Genomic DNA, 22,073 nt, shown 5'->3' with positions numbered 1-22,073 from the left:
TTTAAGAGCTTTTCCCACTCGCAGATTCCCTTACAATACTGTCATGTGGTAAGGTATGAGGATATGTGGTACGGGCAAGACCTGTTTCTGTGGTTAAAAAAATAAAATAAAATAATTTTAAAAAATCAAATAGGCCCTGGTCCTTATCGTTGTTGTACAGGTAGCAGTTGAAATTGTACTTCCCTCTAGGGTCTTTCAGCGCATTTATCCTTATAAATGCTATGGTTATGGGTTATGGGTATGCACTGTGTTGTACGTCGCTCTGGATAAGAGCGTCTGCCAAATGCCATTAATGTAATGTAATGTAATGTAACCCACTTATCCTTAGCGCTGACTCATCAGGTAATTTATGACAGTGGCATTGGAGGTATCCTTTATTCAGGTTCAAACCTGTTCCAAATTTTTTTTTGACCACATAGAATAGGTACAATAGTCCCAACGTGTCAGAAACATAAGAGTAGTTTCGGTTTAAGTCGGGCCATTTCAATGCAGTGTGGGGGCGTTATTGCCACAGGTTATTAAAAAGTTATAAAGTTCACTGCTGTGCGATGGAGCGCCACTCTACTGTAGCCTCCATTTATCCGTACACTATCAGCGCTACTGTGGCATGATGGACATATGGGTGACTATGGAATAACTGCATAGGATATCCGATATTTTTATCATTTAGTATCTAGACACCGATGCATTGACTATTCATGTCCTATATGGACACGTGCACATTGTTCTGTTGTAATATCCTATATATTCATCTTGTTATTTCGAACCACGTAGCGGTAATTGCTTGATTAATTGATTATCTCCATTAGCATTATTATGAAGTCTGTAGTTGAAAAAAATTATCCGTGCCCTAGCAGACATAAAATCAGTTAAGGCACCACTTAACGAGGTCACTGAATAATAATAGTTTTCACCAACAAAACTATATATTTTTTGTATTCCGCAGCATATTCTGCAAACTCAGCAGTTTTTCAGATCCTCAAACCACCCTGTTTGCAACCAACATTTCTTCCCCATTCTTACATTTGGTCTGAAAAACAGTTGAACCTCTTGACCATGTCTGCATGCTTTTATACATTTAGTTGCTGCCACACGATTGGCTGATTAAATATTTGTGTACAGGTCTTCCTAATAAAGTGGTCCGTGAGTGTAGATTTCCAGTGAAAACCCCTGTGATTTTTGTTTTTGTTACAGCCTGAAATATAATGTCGATAACAGCAGGGCTGGAAAAAGCACCCTGAAATTATACTTAAGTTAAAGTATGGCTACTATGTAAAAATCTCACTGAATTAAAAGTCAGAGTATCTAGCTGAAAATATATTCGAGTGAAAGTTAAAAAGTCTCTACTTCTGAATGTAGTGAAGTATTAAAAGTCAAAAAGTTAAGTTTTTACTCTTTACCATGCACAATGACTCCCGATAATTGTTGGAACCCGACTGGAATGTAATAACACAGATAAATCGCTAAGGCTTAAGCTAATTGCTAGCTAAAATGTTCAAAGTCTTATCACTCACGCCTGGACTACATCATGGTGTCTAATTTGATGTTGCACAATGACCAATCAGAATTGGCGTGGGCAGGTTCATTAACCACTGATATGGGTTTTATTGACTGTTTAAAACAGGGATTGATATTTTGGCCAGAGAAAAAAAAGGGTTTGAAGTTGGACCTGTGAAATATGGAACAAGTACTGTGAAGGTATACATTTAAAATGTAAGGAGTAAAAAGTATGACATTTGTCACTGAAATGTAATTGAGTGAAAGTACAAGCATACAAAAAAAGTGCAAATTCCCCAATATAGTACAGTGATGAAGTACAAACCAAGTAGTTTTCTTTCCACCCCTGGTTAAATGAGGTGTGATTTATTATTGGTATGAAAAACCAATGGGTAGATCTCCAGGAACAGGGTTGGTTACCTTTGTTTTAGGTGGACACATCAGGACAATAATTGCCATATGGTCGGAAACAGAGGAGGTTCTGAAATTATCCTTTTTCGATTCAAAATCATCATGTGCTTCACTGAAGACCATGTGAACAGCAGGAGTCTGCAAATAGACTATAGTTAGTATACACACTCAGTGATCACTTTATTAGGTATTTATTGCAGTTCTTTTGGACTTGGTTTTATGCTGCTGTGGCCCATCCACTTCAAGGTTAAACATGTGGTGCTTTCAGAGATGAACTTCTGCATACCAATATTATAATTCATGCAGTGTGATTTGAGTTACTGTCAGTTTGGCTACAAAAAAAAATGAAACAAAAAGTTTTAACTGTTCACACCCCTAATTTTGACAGTTGTCAAAACTGTTGACACCCCTAAAAGAATGTGACTGGGAGGCATTCTCTTCCTGTTGAATCTGCCAGATAATGCTTTGCTGTGTAGAAACAGAAGAGGCTGACACCTCACCTGACTTCGGTTAGTGTGTGGCTCCTTATTCAGCCCGACACTATTTACATTTAGGCCTACTAATTTATTAAAAAACTTGGAATGGAACACTGTTTTGAATATCCAATACCAATCACAGCAATAATAATAATAATAAGTATAATAATAATAATAATAATAATAATAATAATAATAATAATAATGATAACAAGAATCATAATAATAGGAATAATTAATATTTGCATTGAATTTGTCTTAAAAACATGACAAAGATTTGTGAAATATTTGCAACACACAGCTATATGACAGCCATACTAATATAATATGTAATATTAAAATAAAGGAAAGACATGCATCACTGGCTCCATTAAGGCCCACTCAGCAGAAATGGCCCATGACAATATTAACATGAAAATATACACTCACTCAGCACTTTATTAGGAACATTACTTTATAACACCTATTTATGCATGCGAGTATCTAATCAGGTAATTGTGTGTGCACACATGTAAATTAAATTACATTATTGGCATTTGGCAGACACTCTTATCCAGAGCGACGCACACACACACACACACACACACACACACACACACACACACTCACTGCTGTCTTTGTGCGTATCTGTTGTGCTAAGCCTCTCATTTACAAAAACAAAAAACAGTGAATACTTACCATTACTGACATAGCTTTATATTGTGCCAGTCCTTCTTTCCTTGAGTGTGACAGTCTCAGGTTGGAAATAAGATAAATATATTTTAGAATAATCTGCTAATATTTAAGTCAGTTGTGTGCGCCAAAGGATTCTACGGAGAGCAATCCCCTCTGTTGGGAAATGCTCCAGGTCCATTACTGATATGTACCATAGATATGTTGAGTGTAATCAGTCCTCCTTTGTTTTCTTTCTAGGTGGGTGATTTCCAGCAAAGAGCAGCTTCACTATCTCTTCACCACCTCATTCAGTCAAAAAGAAGAAAGCAGGACCCCTCCCTCTAACAGGAAGCACAAGCTTGCACTTCAAACCGTCACATTTTCCCTCCTATTCAGACAGTCAGTTACTCACTAATCTACGACTCTCAGTCGTATTTGCAGTTTACCAGATGAAAACCCTGAAGTGTAAACTGCATGCATTTAGCTTTTGAGGTCACCTGAGAACTGTTGACATTCCCTGCCTTCATAGGTCACGCACTGTTTCTGATACAAACCTTTCAAACCCTCGTCTCAAGTCAAATCCTCCAAAGCTCTCCCAATTTCCAGTATCGAAACACGTATTATTTACAAAATGGTGGACCTCAAGAATCGGATAAGAAAGCTTTTGATTGTGCTGTTCAGCATCAGCACCATTGCCATCGTTATATTCAGCTACAGCAGCACCTCATCGTATTCATTACAACGTGTCTTCGGGAGGTCTGACAAACCCGTTTCCAAGGCACTGTGTGCCTGCCGCCAGTGCTTCTCTGTTGAGGATGAAGACCCCTGGTTCAGGAAGCGCTTTAACCAGTCAATATCACCACTTTTGTCACAGAAGAATGCCATGCTTTCTACGAGCACCTTTAAATGGTGGCAGGTGAGCACACGCACAAACATGGATTCCGACCAATTCAGAGAAACACAGTTCGCCCAATGTTCTCCCAAAAAAGTACCTATGGTGCTGGAAATCATCTGAAAGCTGCCCTGCTGCCTAATTAATTCTGCATGCTAAAGCCATAGGGCTGCCTGGCTCATTCTGCTTGCTAAAGCCATAGCACTGCCTGGCTCATTCTGCATGCTAAAGCCATAGCACTGCCTGGCTCATTCTGCATGATAAAGCCATAGTGCTGCCTGGCTCTTTCTGCATGCTAAAGCCATAGCGCTGCCTGGCTCATTCTGCATGCTAAAGCCATAGCACTGCCTGGCTCATTCTGCTGCATTGCTCTTTTTGGCATGCTGTTGCTAGGGTGCTGTTGTTGCTTATATTACATGCTGTTACTGAATTTGCATTGTAACTGTGTCTTCAGAAGTTTTTCTGAAACAGGAAGTCACTCCCTGTTTTGGCTGGCTTACAACAAGGAGTGATTTATTGGGAGTGGTCTTACTGAACTGTGTGTGTGTGTGTTTTGGTTCTGGTGTGTTGACAAACGTAATTTGAAAAAAAATATGTAAATATAGCATAACCTGCCATCTGCCTAAGCTAATGCTTTGTTCTGCTCAATAGCTACCATTGATGATTGAATCTTGAGCAGCTGAGAGTCACTTTTGCGTGTCTTTTGTCACTTTTGTGTCCCCAGGGGCTACAAGGTAAGAAAAATGCCAACTACAGTGCTGTAGTGCAGAAACTATTCCAGGTTGTCCCTGGGGAGGGACACTACAATGACTCAGGGCCCAATCGCTGCAGGACTTGCGCTGTAGTCGGGAATTCTGGGAACCTCAAGGGATCCGATTACGGAGTTCTCATTGACTCCAATGACTTCGTCATAAGGTGACAGACTCAGCCTGACCTGACCTAAAAAGGGTATTGTGGGAAGTGGAGTCCCACAAGGATCAGTGCTGGGACCACTGCTCTTCCTCATTCATATGAATGACCTTGACCTGTTTGACAAACTAAGCAGTGGGTACACTTTAGTGGTAGGATAAGGTCAGCATTGCTGGGCTGAATGGCCTGTTCTCGCCATTAAGTTATGTTATGTTGACACAGGGTCAATTGGTCAGGATGAAACCTTGCATACACACAGCACTCCATGGCGACAAGTTTGAGATCAGTGCCCTAATGGATTGAAACCTCCTATTCCTGGGAAATGTAAACACAACATGCATTTTGCCCCGTGGAGCTACCAGCCACAGTTGCTACTGGGATACTCTGGATTTGAACTGGATTTGAACTGGTTTAAACAAATTAACTGGTTTAATTGATCAGTTGAATGCTAAGTAATTCCTTTCCACTTTTCCCTCCCTGGAGGGCAATTTCCACCTGTTTTAGTCGAATAAAAGTGTTATAGTTCTCCCAAAACTGCACCCAGATGTCATCAAGTGTCCCCAAATCTCTTTTAAAAGTTTGTTTTTCTATTAAAAGATTTTTTGATTCAAAATGTAAAGAAAATATTGTATATGAGTATGGTTATATAAAGCATACCCAAAATGTCCAAAACGCCTTCCAAAAAGGATGACTCACCCTAATGCTTTCTAATGAACCTGCATCACATTTATTTCAAAATTAGGTTAGCCAGAGCCATGCTAGCCCTGTTAGGCAGTACAATTACCTGTTGATCTATACATTACATTACATTATTGGCATTTGGCAGACGCTCTTATCCAGAGCGACGTACAACAAAGTGCATACCCATAACCAGGGATAAGTTCGCTGAAAGACCCTAGAGGTAAGTACAATTTCAACTGCTACCTGTACAACAAAGATAAGGACAAGGGCCATTTTTTTTTTTTTTTTTTTTTGAACAAACAAACAAAGAGCAAAAGTCACCAAAGTTAACTATCCAAACACTGCTTACCTAGCCAACTAAAAATACCGATACACAAAGCAAGTCACAGAGACAACAATTAAGGTTCACAGGGAGGTAGGGAGGGATGGGGAGAGGTGCTGCTTGAAGAGGTGTGTCTTCAGCTTGCGCTTGAAGGTGGGGAGAGATTCTATAGTTCTGACCTCAACGGGGAGTTCGTTCCACCACCGTGGAGCCAGAACAGACAGTAGTCGTGAGCGTGAGGTGGAGGTTCTGAGAGGGGGAGGTGCCAAGCGGCCTGTGGAGGCTGAACGAAGACGTCTGGCAGGGGTGTAGGGTCTGATGATTTTTTGCAGATAAGCTGGGGAAGACCCTTTAACTGCTTGGAAGGCTAGCACCAATGTTTTGAATTTGATGCGAGCCATGACAGGCAGCCAGTGGAGGGAAGTAAGCAGGGGGGTGACATGTGAGTATTTGGGAAGGTTGAAGACCAGACGAGCTGCTGCATTCTGGATGAGTTGGAGGGGTCTGATGGCGGACGCTGGGAGGCCAGCCAAGAGGGAATTGCAGTAGTCCAGGCAGGACAGAACCATCGCTTGGACCAGGAGCTGGGTCGAGTAGGGGGTGAGAAAGGGGCGGATTCTCCGTATGTTGTATAGGAAGAACCTGCAAGACCGGGTCACCGCCGCAATGTTCTCGGAAAGGGACAGTCTGCTGTCCATCACCACGCCGAGGTTCCTTGCACTGGGTGACGGCGTGAGTGTGGTATCCCCGAGGGAAATGGAGAGATCCAGATGGGGAGAGGTATTAGCAGGGATGAATATCATTTCTGTTTTACCTGGGTTGAGCTTTAGATGGTGGTTGTCCATCCAGCTCTGGATGTCCCTCAGGCAAGCAGAGATACGGGCTGAAACCTGCGTATCAGACGGCGGGAACGAGACGAAGAGTTGGGTATCGTCCGCATAGCAGTGGTAGGATAGCCCATGTGCAGTGATCACAGGGCCAAGGGAGCGAGTGTAGAGAGAAAAAAGAAGCGGGCCAAGGACTGAGCCCTGGGGAACTCCTGTGGCGAGGGGCCGAGGTGTCGATACCGAACCAGCCCAGGCAACCTGGAAGGAGCGACCAGAGAGGTAGGACTCAATCCAGTCCAGGGCTGTGCCACAGATGCCTGTTGCTGACAGGGCAGACAGGAGGATGGAGTGATCCACAGTGTCGAAGGCAGCAGAGAGATCTAAAAGAATGAGGACAGAGGAGAGGGAGGCTGCTCGAGCGGCATGAAGTGACTCACTGACGGAGAGGAGTGCAGTCTCTGTCGAGTGGCCCGATCTGAAGCCAGACTGATGGGGGTCTAGCAGGTTGTTGTTAGAAAAGAAGGAAGAAAGTTGAGTAGAAGCGGCTCGTTCTATAGTTTTAGAAAGGAAAGGAAGAAGAGATACCGGGCGGTAGTTCTGGATGATGGAGGGATCCAGGGTAGGCTTTTTTAGCAGCGGAGTGATGTGGGCCCTCTTGGAGGATGCCGGAAAACAGCCGGAAGACAGGGAGGAGTTGACAAGGGAGGTGACAAATGGGAGAATGTTAGGTGTGATAGTTTGGAGAAGAGAAGAGGGGATAGGGTCAAGGGCACAGGTTGTAGGGCGGTGGCAGAGCAGGAGTTGAGAAATCTATAGCAAGTCCAAATCCTGTAATTACTCATGTCTGTATATTCATTCTGCTATGCAAACGCAGCGATATTCCTAAACTGTCCATCACCTAAATATGACACATTATACCTTGTTGGAAAGGGTAGGAGACCCTGTAAATGAAGCTTACTATGTTTCACATTACTTCAGTACTGAAATGACCTAGCAATGCATTTATGCAACAATAAGAAATAACGTTGGGTTAATATATAATTTTCTAGAAAATGGCTTAAAAAACTTCAAAATTAGTCAGAAAACAGCTATAGCTTCATAACCAGGTCAGATATTTGGTTCGATAAATATGTCTGTATCGAACAATTTGCAAAACAAACTTGTATTTCTACCAAACCGGAAATATGTTGGCCGGACATGTAATAAAAGTGGCCTTTTATTGTCTGAATCTGTGGCGGGGTGAGGGTTGTAAACCATGAACATGTTGAGGGGGAGGCTGGAGTTTTATTGCCCTGCTTTGCAAATAAGAGTCTACTAAGCATCTAAACTGCTACCTCACCTTTAATCATCTTTAACAATCTGGCATTGCAGTTTTGTGGTTTTATTACATCACCGTTTTTTGTTTCTATAAGTATTAACGCAACAATAATTTGGGACATCACCGACTCAACTACAAGGGTCAAAGAGGATATGATTAACCCTGACTAACTATTAAAAGCTGAGGCAGAATGTCCTACCATGTGTTCTTCCACCCATGAACTGAATTACAAAGCTTGGATTTATTAAGTCAATGAGAAATGTTAATTGAATACCAGTTAGTGTATTTTCTGTGCCAATAGTGTTGAAACATATTTCTCACATTACATGACACAACCCAGAATGATGTTTCTTAGTTGTATGGTAAACTTGGGCCACTTAAATGCAGCTATCCTGATTGCTTTGTCTAAAATCAATGTCAAGACTAGTTTACATAGCAGCCAGTCTCTAAAAGCAATATATTTTGTGTCTGCAGAATGAACAAAGCTCCCATTTTGGGCTATGAAAAGGACGTAGGGAACAGAACCACCCATCGTGTCATATACCCAGAAAGTGCCACAAACCTGCAAAACAACATAAGCCTGCTACTGATACCATTCAAGACTTTGGATCTGGAGTGGATCACTAGTGCTCTGACCACAGGCACTGTGAAACGGTAGGTGGCCATGGGCTACATTGGGAATGCATTTGTGTTTGAACATTGATCTAAGAAGCTGATTGCAGCTCTGAGAAACAGGAGCCCTCGTCAGAAGCTGCTGTGGTGCTCACTCACTTTGTTTTCAGATGAAAAAGAAGCAACCGTTTTCATCATTACGCTTTGCATTTAATGTTAGGGTGAGGGCTAAAATGAGCTAGACAGAAAGAAAGGGAAAAAGGGCTCCTTTATTAGCTCTTGGTTCAGTGTTGCCATAGATGCTCCAAGTGTCCTGCCCTGGGGTACTAGTGGAATCATTGGACTAAGTGGCACCCAGCAGGTGATTGAAATCTCTCTGTTTTCCACAGCACCCGTATGCGTGTGATGGCCAAGATTAATGCAGACAAGAATAAGGTGAAAGAGTCTTGTGTCGCACTTTGTTCCAAAATGCTTTTGTGTGTGTGTGTGTGTGTGTGTGTGTGTATGCACAAGTGTGTGACTATACAATATTCTACATACAGTATGTCTATTTCGCTCATTCGGTGACTTTTCTGATTTCTTTTAACACAGGTGTTAATTTACAACCCTGAGTTCTTCAAGTACGTCTATGATGTGTGGCTTGAACGCCATGGAAAATATCCCTCCACCGGCTTCTTAACCTTGATGGTCGCCATCCACGTATGTGATGAGGTAAGCACATATTTCAGGGGGCGGCCTGTAGCGTAGTGGTTAAGGTAAATGACTGGGACACGCAAGGTTGGTGGTTCTAATCCCGGTGTAGCCACAATACGATCCACATTGCTGTTGGGCCCTTGAGCAAGGCCCTTAACCCTGGATTGCTCCAGGGGAGGATTGTCTCCTGCTTAGTCTAATCAACTGTACGTCACTCTGGATAAGAGTGTCTGCCAAATGCCATTAATGTAATGTAATGCTTGCTTTTCTCCAAAAGACAGCTCTCTGGTCTTCATGTTGGTTTTATCATTTCTAACACAAATACCCTAAAAACCTGGATCTTCTCCCAAAACTATTCCCCTCACTCAGTACCCTAAAAACCTGGATCTTCTCCCAAAACTATTCCCCTCACTCAGAACCCTAAGCTTCTCCGACTTCCCTGCTTCCTCCTCAAAAAAAACCCACACACACACAAATAAAGTTTCACACCCATGCATATACACTCAGTGAGCACTTCATTAGGTAGACCTGTACATCAGCTTCTTAATGCAAATATTTAATCAGCCAATCATGTGGCAGCATCTCAATGCATAAAATCATGCCGACATGGTCAAGTGGTTCAGCTGTTTTTCAGACCAAATGTCAGAATGATGCAGAAATGTGATCTAAGTGACTTTGACTGTAGAATGATTGTTGGTGACAGAGTATCTAAGCAAACTTAGTATCTAAGTTTGAGTATCTAAGCAACTTCGTATCTCCTGGGATTTACATGCACAGCCGTCAAAGCTGACAGGAAGGTGACAGTAACACATATAACCACACATTACAACAGTGGTGTGCAGAAGAGCATCTCTGAACACACAAAGCATCAAACCTCGAAGTGGATTGGCTACAGCAGCAGGAGATTTAATAAGTCTAAAAGATAGGTCTAAAAAATACAGAATAAAGTGCTCACTGGTGTAGGCTATACAATAGTAATTATATTGTTGATGACGATACAGTCACTACCAACACCTGGAATTTATGAAATCTACTCAGTTTAACATCAAACTGTCTCCATCCTCTTGGTCTCAGGTGAATGTTTTTGGATTTGGAGCAGCCAAGGACGGAACCTGGCAGCATTACTGGGAGAAAAACAAATTTACACGTAGAAAGCCAACCGGATGGCATGCTGGAGACTATGAGTCCATGACCTTGAAGCTGCTGGCCTGTAAAAAAAGAAAAATCAAGTTGTTTGAAGGGAAATGAGGGGAACCATTGGCTGTGAAATGGGAAAATGTAATGCTTGAATTTGGTGGATGTTTCTAAGTGAAATGAAGGAACTCTGCCTTGACCTCAGGCATCCCCTCAAACCCAAGGGCCTTTTCTGTTCAGTCAATGTGAAAATGTTTGTACTTGGATTCTTGGATTTATCTTGCCCCCACCCCCACCCCCCACCAAGAGGTTTGCCACTGACAATGATACCCCCATTATTGTCAGTGGCAAACCTCTGCTGCCATCAACAATCCCCACGATGAACAAGTGATGAACAACATCCCACTGTACCCCCCATTCCCTCTCAATAATTTAGGACAACAATCACGGAACAACAATCGCCCCCCGTTTCAACAATCTCTGAAATGAACAACAGCAGGACACTGGCATATGGCAGTTGCAGTCTACTGAATATCTGACTAACTCTGATTCACATACTGTGAATGGCCTGGCCTTGGATACAAGCATACAGTTGAAAGTCAGACTCAGCTAAAGGGCTGTCTTGTGTAGTCCATGGACATGTCTGCTGCTCTAAGCTATCTGTACTGTATGTACAATGATCCATTTACAAAAGCATTAGTACCATTACAAGACACCTCATTGCTGATTACACAGTATCATAATGATTTTTGTGTTTCATACATCAATTAATAATACATGTGACAACTTGCCCCAAACTGATATGTGTGCAAATTTGGGATATATCTCAAGGACAGGTTAACATAGCTATAGTATCAGATTTTATTGTCCCCTACTCAGTACAAAAAAATACTTTTGAACATTTGTACCTAATACATTTTTATCACATAAAATGTGAAGTGCCATTTATTTATGTATTTTTAACTGTTTCAAAGGTGTTCATTTTGAGGAGTTTGACTTATCATGGGGTAATAGTGAGGAGCTTTAGTTATCATGGGGTAATTGTCAGAAGTTTGAGTTATCATGGGGTAATTGTGAGGAGTTTGAGTTATCGTGGTGTAATGTTGAGAAGTTTTAATTATCATGGGGTAATTGTGAGGAGTTTGAGTTATCATGGGGTAATTGTGAGGAGTTTGAGTTATCATGGGGTAATTGTGAGGAGTTTGAGTTATCATGGGGTAATTGTGAGAAGTTTGAGTTATCATGGGATAATTGTGAGGAGTTTGAGTTATCATGGGGTAATTGTGAGGAGTTTGAGTTATCATGGGGTAATTGTGAGGAGTTTGAGTTATCATGGGGTAATTGTGAGGAGTTTGAGTTATTGTGGTGTAATGCTGAGGAGTTTTAGTTATCATGGGGTAATTGTGAGGAGTTTGAGTTATTGTGGTGTAATGTTGAGGAGTTTTAGTTATCATGGGGTAATTGTGAGGAGTTTGAGTTATCATGGGGTAATTGTGAGGAGTTATTTGATATGAGGAAACAGACGTGAACAGCTAAAGGTCCATACAAAACTTTTTTATATCTCTTGTTCACCGGTGGTGCCATACGGGAATGAATGTGAATTTCCATGAAAGAAAATAGTCAGCCATTTTGTGAGAGGTACCAGAAGCTTTTTTTGTTGGACAGCACATTCCAAACTGTATTTTGTATTATAATTAAATTAAATTAAATTGTTGATGGACAGATGGACTGCAGTAAAATTTCATGTGATTGAGATTGAGATTGTGATTGTGATTTTAAATCCTGTGTTCCTAGCACTATAACGAGTGTTGGATGCAAGAATAAAGGGACAAAAGGCCAAAATCAAAAGTCAGTAGGCAACCAACGCACTTCATGCACTGGCTTGAGTTCTCTGTTCTTTAACCCTGAAATGCCACTGCAAACATGACCCAAACCTCCATTTGAAAAAAATAGTATTTCAATAGAAAATACACTGTAATTATTTCCAGAAATTAATTTGCAGTCGTGCACAATAAGAAGATACTATCAGTGTAATCTCAGTCTGTCTGCATTATTATCAAACATGTCTCTGTTTTTTCTTTCTTCATAATTGATTCAAGGAAATGTAGAAGTGGGTTATGGTTGTCAGGGTGTTTATGATTTATACATTTTCAATCAGTTTACAGTCTTCCCTTTTTGGACAATAATCTGATTAATAATAATCGAGACTGAACAGCAGGGAAGCAGGGAAATGGGGATGTTATGTCTGGATGGGTTTATTTTCAAAGAAAGCCAAAGGAACCATCAATCGTCTGTTGCCACCTGTTAAACATGGAGATGGACCTGGTGTGGATGGTAATCTCATGGATTGTTCCGCATGGTGATGTATCAGTCAAGGATTATAATGTCATTTTAGGTGGTAACCATGTGAGGCCTATATCACAAACACTGTTCCCTCACAATGATGTCCCCATTTTCCAATGGTGGTTTCCAAGGGTGGTTTCATGAACAGAAAAAACCTAATCCAGTGAGCAGCAGTTCTGCAGACAGAAACGGCTTGTTAACGAGAGATGTCAGAGGAGAATGGCCAGACTGGTCAAAGCTGACAGGAAGGTCACAGTAATGCAAATAACCACACATTACAACAGTGATATACAGAAGAGCGTCTATACACACAAAGGCGACTTTTGGAATGTGGATCTCCATCCTACTACTGTACTACAACACAATCTGTTTATGTTTTAACTGACATATTTTTTGTCATATATTTTTTTAACATCCTTCTTATTTGCCTGAGGAATTCTTGTGTCCTGTGAGACTTTTAACATCCTGTTGCATGAACCAACTCACCTTCTGCAGAATAAAGAACTCTAACCCTGAATTGATAGTTTCTATCAAAAAAACTAAAAGCTAAAAAGCTCTGGGAAAGACCTCACTGGGCAGTTAGGAGCCAATCGTGCCTCCTCACTATCTAACTGACCATCACTGCCTTAGAGACATGCACAATTCTACAAAAGGATCAACAAAAAAGACAAACTGCTTCTTGTATTTTACAAGAGTTTCCCTCAGAAGTCATGGTTCTCCACTCAGGTTGTGAGTGGAATCCTGTGGTTTGTATGTGGGAGCTGTTTAACAATTGAGTTTCTTGGGCAATCCATCACATTATCTGCATGATAATCTGCACTGATGCTCCTAGGATTTCATTATGCATGTTTTAACAGTCAATACAACAGATTTTAAACAACAGAAATGTTGTTCACCTGCAACTTCATCACCAGTCATTTCATGCAGTTTTTAATTGTCCTTGTTAACTTGTATACATAAAAGCTGAATTGAAAATATGAAAAAGTTTAAGTTGCCATCCTTTAGGTTTGTCTTATTGGTAGTAGCCCAACAATGTTGATTAAAATGTAGATATTTAGCCAAAAATCTTTTTCTTTATTATCATACGTCTTCTATTCTAAAAGAGCGTCTGCCAAATGCCATTAATGTAAATTAATAGTTACATTTACATACCTTAGATATGGTTTATTTGAGTGCTTTGCACTTTGTTACAGGAGCTATAGACTTCATAGCCCATCATTCATAGCACATCATCATTCAGATGCCTTGAGCCTCATAGCTGAAACAATCTGCAAACATACAGTACTGTGCAAAAGTCTTAGGCACCTGTTTAACATTCTGTACAGATAAGATTCTGACAGTAATATGTTTTTTTTTTACTTAATCTTTTGGATAATGAATATTTGGAAATCTCAAATGCGTTCTTTTATACGAACAAACACACACACACACACACACATACACACACACACACAGAAAATTCAAACAAATATATAATAAAGTCTAGGGTGCCTAAGTCTTCTGCACTGTACTGTATCTTAACTCTTAAAGACCAACATGTCTTGGTCAAACATTATGCAGATGTTAACCAAGGTTCAACATCCGCCCCACATGATGTTCCTCACTGGCCCCAATGATGATTCATAAATGTATGTTCATTCTTGCACATTTGTTCTTATATATTTTGTCATGTAATATCCAAACATCCAAAATTATTTATAACCGGATGAATTTAAGGTTGTTACATGACAACATTTTTACACCGTATGTGATCGTACTTGTAATTATGATTTATAATGATATCATATATCATACTTAATGAGAAAGTGATGCTATGTGTGTTGTGGTGTTGTGTAAACTTTGTTTTAATTCTGTGTAAAATGCTATGTTCTGCTGCTCAACTTGCTTGGTTCCTCTGGCAGAATGAATATTAATCTGAACGAGGCTGTTCAGACATCACATTCCAATACATTCAGGGCTGTAGTGGTGAATAAAAAGGTGGGTAAGCCCTTGCTGTTTTCACAACACTCCATGAATTCTAATGACGTCAGTTCAAATACAGTAATATTAACAGACGAGTGAGTAAACCCAGACTTGCATTCATCTGGATGCTATTCCTTTACTGGTCAAACGTGTGTCCTCAAGAACTAAGTGTTCGTGGCACTTATGTAGCTAGCCTATATGCTGAATATTCCTATCTTAAAAACGGAGAGGAAAATTAAATATCCGTCAATTACCGCTTGTAACCACGCACTTGCCTTGTAATTAGTCGAAACCCTGGTCGCTGAATATAACGCACAATGACTGCTTTTAAAAAGAAAAGTATTGCTCACTTTTTCAAAATACCTGATTCTAAGAATGAAAATCACAATTGAAATATATCATCATACAACTGAAACGGCTCGTGCACTGATGGATACGAGCCCGTCCTCGGTGGCTGCTCACAATACGATCTTTGCTCGCAACAATGTCATGGATTTAGAGTAGAGACTTAAAACGGCGCTCAGAGAGCCAAACGAACGGCTCTTTGACGGAAGAGACAAGAGTCACTTCGTTCATTTGAAAGATTGGTTCAAAAATATTCGTTTGTTCGTTCGTGCCCATCACTAGTGCCCAGACGCGCAAAAGGGAATAGAAAGAGTAGCGTACTACATTGCAAGCAAAAATGCGTTAACGTTCCAGGAGAGGTGCGTAAACTCGTTTCTTACATAAAGAGATGGACAAACTGCGTTTGCGTGCGCTTACCTTCTACTACACCCCTGTTTAAATTACTTTTATCAGATTATTTCACCCAGAGCGATTTATGTTTGGTTGCTGTAACTTTGCATGGGAGAGTTTGGGGAATGAGGATTACTGTTTCAATCGTACAAGTGAGTACCAGTCAAAAGCGTATGCATCAGCTGTGTTATAGTCATAATAATTATTTGACGTGATGTTTAATACTGCGTCAAAAAGCATTGTACACATTGCTGATTATCCTAATGCCCTTGTCCTCTGGTAGAGATATGGCGCCCCCTACTGAGACAGGAGTGGAATGCCTGTGTTTGGAACAGCTGGTTTGAAACCTCATGCTCTTCCATCAAATAGGGAAGTTACAGCAATGCAACTGATAGAATTGACCAAACTTTTATGAGTTGGTTTGAATAGGCCTATCCACCCTCAATCAGACCCCCAACTAAAGAATATAATTATTCATCAGCTGGAATAAAAGACCATTGGTTTTTTAGTAAAGCACATACCACACACACACACGCACACACACACGCACGCGCACACACACACACACACACACACACACACACACACACACACACACACACACACTATTTGACAGATATTTTAAAGAAAATACTTTGGATTTTATTTGTCTCATGAGTTACTTTGGTTAGTGGGACACAGGCTACATCGTTTGTGATATTTTAGAACATTTGTATTAATCAAGTCAGAACCATGGACCAACATGGACGGTCATAGAATCAAATCAACAAGTCAACAAATCAACTAATGATAGTTGGGATGTTTACATAACTAAAGCTTAGGCCTATGCTACTCGCGTGTCAGTATCAGAGGAAAAGCACAACACAATACATTCGCTAATTCACTGAATGCATTTTTTTACAATAAAATATGAATTAATGTATGAAAATCAGTTACTTTCTAAGCTTTTGTTTTAGCCTGTCATTATTATTTTAAAAAATAACAGTATATTTTTATTTATTACAGGTACTTATTCTTATTATGGATGTAACTCCTCCTCCAGTTGATGAAACTAAACGGACCTATTTGGTCGCTTCCTCTTTGTTAAGGGATATAATTTATACTTTCTATATCATAAGGTTTTTAAAAACAGCCCCCTGACTTAACATTAGTGGTACGCTGAGTTTACAGCAGAAACCCAGTCCAGTAATTGAATAAAGAAAAATGGCATGTCATTTGGCTGACGCTTTTATCCAAAGTGACTTACAGTTGATTAGACTAAGCAGGAGAAAATCTTCCCCTGGAGCAATGCAGGGTTAAGGGCCTTTCTCAAGGGCCCAGCGGCTGTGCGGATCTTATTGTGGCTGCACCGGGGATCAAACTACCAGACTTGTGGGTCCAATATAGGTACAATATACACAATATAGAAAATATAATGACACTATAAGAGTATACACTACACACACAATGGGCCTCATTTATCAAACGTGAGCTGAGCGAAATTGCCCCCAATTCCTTCAGAAATGCATTTACACAAATCGTACACAAATAATGTGGGATTCATCAAAGTTTTCGGATGTCAGTTCTTTACTAGGCGTGGTCTCAGCTGTTCACATTGTGTGCGGAAATGCAAGTGGAACCGTGAAGCTTGTTTTTTACATTTATTCATATTTCATTTTGACTATAATCATTCATATAACATTTAAAAAAATGCAACCTAAATGTATTACATTTTTCTGTGTGTTTCTATATATATAGTATATTGTATGTGTTGCTTTGGCTGTAGTGCATACCCTGGTTATGGGTATGCACTTTGCACTTTGTTGTACGTTGCCCTGGATAAGAGTGTCAAATGCCATTAATGTAAAAAAATGCAATGGGACAAAGTGCACTCGTAGCACAGCTGTAGGAAGGCACCAGGAAGCAGAAGCAGAGCAGCCAATCAGGAGCCAGAAGGGGGATGTCTAGCTCCTCCTGGTGGGTCTTTAGCTGATACTTATGCCTTTGATTGACACATCTCCATCAACCCATATGGAGTCATAATATGGGTAATCCAGGCTATTCTTGAATTGCACAAACTCACAACAGGATTCCTGAATTGTGAAATGGTCCTTGTTGAAGGAAATGGCCACCTGGAGGAGAGAAGCAGAGATCATGGGTATTACTGTAGGTGACATTGATAAGGTAGGGAGCTGGGGTGAGAAGGCAGGACAGATAAGTTATCAAAGAATAAAGAGAATAATATTCTGTTCAAACATTCTGTTAAAATTTAAAATAATCAAGACTCAAACTAATTATATCTGATGGAATATGGGGTGCCAAATGTCAAATATAGCCCACATCTGGCATTTCCCTGATGGTTTAGGCTACCTACGAGTCTTTTTTCCTAAGAGTTAACAAACATACTGAATAAACATTTTAGTTCATATTTTCTCATTTAACTGACACAAATATGTGGTTTCAATTATATAACACGTTACTATCATATGTTTATCACAAATCTTGGTTAAAATGAACATTCCAAAATTTCCATGTCTGTTGCTCAGTACACCAGTGGTTTCTAACTTTTTCAGTTGTTGAACAAGCTATCCCCAATTAATTCCCCTCTTTTTTAAGCTTCAATATGGCTTACTTTTCTCCCAAAGACAGTGCTTGGCTTCATGTCGGTTTATTTTTTGTAACACAAATGCAGTCTTCACAGACAAAACCCAAGGCTAAAACCAAGGGTAGACATTCAGAACTATTTATTGTTTAACCAAACAAACTAACACGACACATCTGGACAACAAGAGACACCAGTCAGTCATAGGTTCCAATACTTTTGCTCACCTAAAAATCTGGTCTGAAAAAAAGGTGAGCTCATGGAGGGGTGGGGGGTTGCATTGTTTTGTTATTTAAATATCTTGGTACGTTCTGGTGTTCATGATGACATCGAATTTCATAGATGCTACAGGACCTGCAGAATATTAAAAAATAAAAATAAAAAAAAGACCTAATGCCAATTTAAAAAATGCTGAGGTGGTCGGGTGGTTGGTAGACATAAACTATTTCTTGTTTAACTTGTTTATCAACCTAACAGGGCACCTCTGGGCAACAGGAAACACCTGTCAGTCACATGTTCCAATACTTTTGCTCACCTAGAAATGAATTGTTTAACAAATCTAGATAAAAATACCAGGAAACAAAAGCTGAAATTCGGATCTGTCATCTCAGGTACATGTTTTGACCTCAAACTCGATTGTCTTCATTGTAAAGCAAAAATAAAGGAATTGACCCTGCTATGCCAATACTTTTGGAGGGGACATCATTGTGCATACCACTGAAATCAAAGTAGTTACCTAATAGTTACACACATAGCAGTGTACTCACCCGGTAAATACTAGGTAATTAACAGGCTGTAATATAAAGCAACCCTCCTAATCATGTATTTGTGATCTTACTAAGGGCTGAATACCCTCATGCCCATTGACTGGCACATTGACTCACTACATGCAGACTATGGACGCCGTGAATACATACAGCAGTTTCGTGTTTCATTTGACGTTTTGCCTCTCGGCAAGAACGCCGCCGGCCGGGAAATAACGCTTGCGAGGCTCCGCCAGTAGGGGGCGGCCGCGTTACATCTCGGCCTGTAACAGGCAGCGACGTCATTTGTAGCAAGAATGCCCGGTGGTTCACGTTTTTGTTTTTCGCGCAACAACCACCCGTGGTGAATGGGCGCACTCCGCTCCACAGCGGTGAGGGGCGATGGACTTCACTTTCCAGGTGCAAGACAGAAAGCAAACGTGGTGGCGAGCGCAGAACCTCTTGGACTGTCCGCATTTCTGCACTGACGCAACGACGGAAATTACACCGGTGGTTTGTTTAAGCCCTGTACCTTAATTACACCGGCAACATTACTTGTTGACTGTGTCACCATCTAGATCTTTGAGTGCACTGGGTCAGTGAGCAATGTCCTCATCACACATGCCTATTATGTTGAAAAGAGCCGAACTGCGGAGGAGATGGAGAGATGAAAGGAGAAATGGCGATGGAAGGGTGGAGGGGAGGGGGAAGTGAGATGAAAGGGCGATGAAGAGGGAGGAAGAGTCTCTTCCACATCGCCGCTGGGCTGCCCGTCCTGCTGTTTTAAACTCATCCTTATTCTCTTTTTTGTTTGTTTGTTCAAATAATTATTTCTGTTCATACTGCATTATGAGAGAGAGGGAGAGAGGGAGAGAGGGAGAGAGAGCTAACTCCCCTCTTCTCTCAGCTAGGTAACACGCCACTGTGAGAGTATGTGCGTGAGTGTGAGTGTAAGGGTGTGAGCGTGTGTGTGTGTGTGTGTGTGTGTGTGTGTGTGTGAGTGTGTCTGTGAGTGTGTCTGTGAGTGTGTGTGAGTGTGTCTGTGAGTGTGTGTGAGCGTGTGTGTGCATGAGTGTGTGTGTGAGGGTGTGTGTATGTGTGTGTGGGTGTGTGTATGAGTGTGTGTGTTAATGTGTGTGCATGTGTGTGAGTGTGTGTAAGGGTGTGTGTATGTGTGTGTTTGTGTATGTGTGTGTTAGTGTGTGTGAGTGTGTGTGTAAGGGTGTGTGTGTGTGTGTGTGTGTGTGTGATACCCTCGGGGTATCACTGCTGTCTCTATCATTTAAGGACCAGCCGTTTTTACTTTTCACGCCCCGTGCAGACCTATAAATATTTTTGTACGGAGCATAAAATATCGTCTCAAATAACCACATACTTCACCCAGAACGAAATGATAACGCGTACAGTAGGCTACGTGTACTCGACAACGTCTTCACTAGTGTATATCGTAGACATTTCAAAATATCCCGGCAAATCATATTTGCTAACATGACAATGTTCGCTTATTCTTACCTGTTATTTCCCTACTTATGTTGACGAAACAGAAGGCGGCGAGTTCTTTTGAAGCCATCGCGGTGTTTCTCTCGTCTCTGTTATCAGGGGAAGCGAGCTCATTCCTGTCGCACTGGCATTCCGGCAGTAGAACCGTCGGCTCCAATGCTCATATACAAATCATATCACAGTGTGTGTGTGTGTGTGTGTGTGTGTGTGTGTGTGTGTGTGAGAGAGAGAGAGAGAGAGAGAGAGAGAGAGAGAGAGAGAGAGAGAGAGAGAGAGAGAGAGAGAGAGAGATGGGGTGGGCGGGGGGGTCGAGGGAGGGAGTGAGATAGAAAGAGAAGTGGCGATGCCAATGCACATCACAGAAAGAAAGAAAAAATCCCAGAGGCGCCACAGATAATAAAGTTAGTGCGCGTGATGCGCTGGCGCTCGAGCGACTGAAGAGCAGGCTCTTTAACGCTCTCACCGCGCTTCAGCGGGCGTGTTGGTTGATCGAAAAACGGATATTTTCAAACCACGCTTTGCTCCCTAACTAGGACGCAAAGCGTGACGACTGTGACCGAGATATCACTAAGACAATTCGCTCGGTCCCTTCCAAAGCCTTGGGATTCTGATATATAGCCGATATACGTGCAAACTTGTAAGTGTGCACACACACACACACACACACACACACACACATACACACGCACACACACACGCACGCACGCACGCACGCACACACACACACACACACACTGTTACAGTATATTGCTTTGGAAATAGATTATTAGAAATAAAGCTGCTTTGTTTAAAGACTAGAAAAACTAAACACCTGTTTTCTTTTCAAATTATGTTAGAAATAGGGAATTTTACATTTCATGTTTAAGAATAAGTTTTTACTTTTCATGTTTAATTCAGGCCTATACACAAGTTACTGTGTGAATGTAAGAGTGTGGGTCTGATTAATGCTAATCTTCTGTTCCTGTTCCATCCATTCCCAGCTGGTGTTACAACTCACCCCAGTGGTGGGATAGGTTGTAACAGTGACACTCGTTGTAGATTATGTCAAAACCATCTCATGACTTTCAAGACAGTGATTTAAATATAGTATATTTGGAGTCTGTGGCGTATTCCACCAAAAATATTTTTACGTTTTTGCATGTGTGGAGATTACCTTTAGACGGCAAACGCCATCATGAAAAATATGTTGGTCCAATTTGATAACGATCGAATGACAAACTGCGCATTGTTATTTTAAACCGGCAAATGCTCGACGTCACCTTGCGACGCAGTCGGATTTCTTATTTCTTATTTTTCTTTGAGAAAATGTTTAATTATCTAAGGCGGGGCAGTTTCTTGTTAAGGCTAAACCGCTGCGGAAAACCATGCATTTTGTGACAGCTTTTGGATCCGTACCAGAACGTATGGCCTGCATACGGTGTAAACCTTCTCACGAATGTATGTTTCAGCATGGTTATGGACAAAGCCCATTCCTGGCCGGTCCCAACCAGCTCAGGTCCAGGTCCTAACCGAAAGTTAAATTACATATACTTTTCTTTATTGTTTTGTTTATGGTTTGCTCGATTTCAATTCCTAAATAGTCCTGTTTTTTAGATCGTCGAGATAGTCTCCAATAATGCGTCCCGTTTTAAAGCGACATTTGGACCATTCTAATGCCACCGACAGTGGTGTCTGTGGTGTCATTTATCAATCCGGCTCATGCGATTCAAAAATCTTACTAACATGATTTTAGCTTATACAGGGCGGCCTGTAGCGTAGTGGTTAAGGTACATCAGCGAGACAC

The 22,073-nt window shown here is 41.1% G+C and overlaps 1 protein-coding gene and 1 long non-coding RNA gene across 2 annotated transcripts; one reads left to right on the top strand and one right to left on the bottom strand.

Annotated features, from left to right (window-relative positions):
- The first annotated feature begins 3,669 nt into the window (after positions 1–3,669).
- Positions 3,670–10,540, top strand: LOC133136682 (CMP-N-acetylneuraminate-beta-galactosamide-alpha-2,3-sialyltransferase 1-like). The gene is made up of 6 exons (XM_061254331.1): positions 3,670–3,954; positions 4,655–4,845; positions 8,462–8,641; positions 8,989–9,034; positions 9,191–9,310; positions 10,367–10,540. Exons 1-6 carry the CDS (start codon positions 3,670–3,672, stop codon positions 10,538–10,540), a joined length of 996 nt encoding a protein of 331 aa, XP_061110315.1.
- A 6,474-nt stretch (positions 10,541–17,014) lies between these two features.
- Positions 17,015–20,515, bottom strand: LOC133136235 (uncharacterized). Its single transcript, XR_009709490.1, has 2 exons — positions 20,303–20,515; positions 17,015–17,577 (listed from the first exon to the last, which is right to left on the bottom strand). It is a non-coding gene; the product is annotated as an uncharacterized LOC133136235 (long non-coding RNA).
- Between the last annotated feature and the right edge of the window lie 1,558 nt (positions 20,516–22,073).

Source organism: Conger conger, chromosome 9 (assembly GCF_963514075.1).
Source record: "Conger conger chromosome 9, fConCon1.1, whole genome shotgun sequence".
Lineage (NCBI taxonomy): Eukaryota > Metazoa > Chordata > Actinopteri > Anguilliformes > Congridae > Conger > Conger conger.
This window is presented reverse-complemented; position numbering and strand designations above follow the sequence as displayed.

Bases quoted from the DNA above. Each gene is read 5' to 3' on its own strand.
- LOC133136682 (XM_061254331.1), top strand. From the start codon at position 3,670: ATGGTGGACCTCAAGAATCGGATAAGAAAGCTTTTGATTGTGCTGTTC. The intron at 3,955-4,654 runs GTGAGCACACGC...TTGTGTCCCCAG, and splicing joins GCACCTTTAAATGGTGGCAG to GGGCTACAAGGTAAGAAAAA. The intron at 9,035-9,190 runs GTGAAAGAGTCT...CTTTTAACACAG, and splicing joins TTAATGCAGACAAGAATAAG to GTGTTAATTTACAACCCTGA.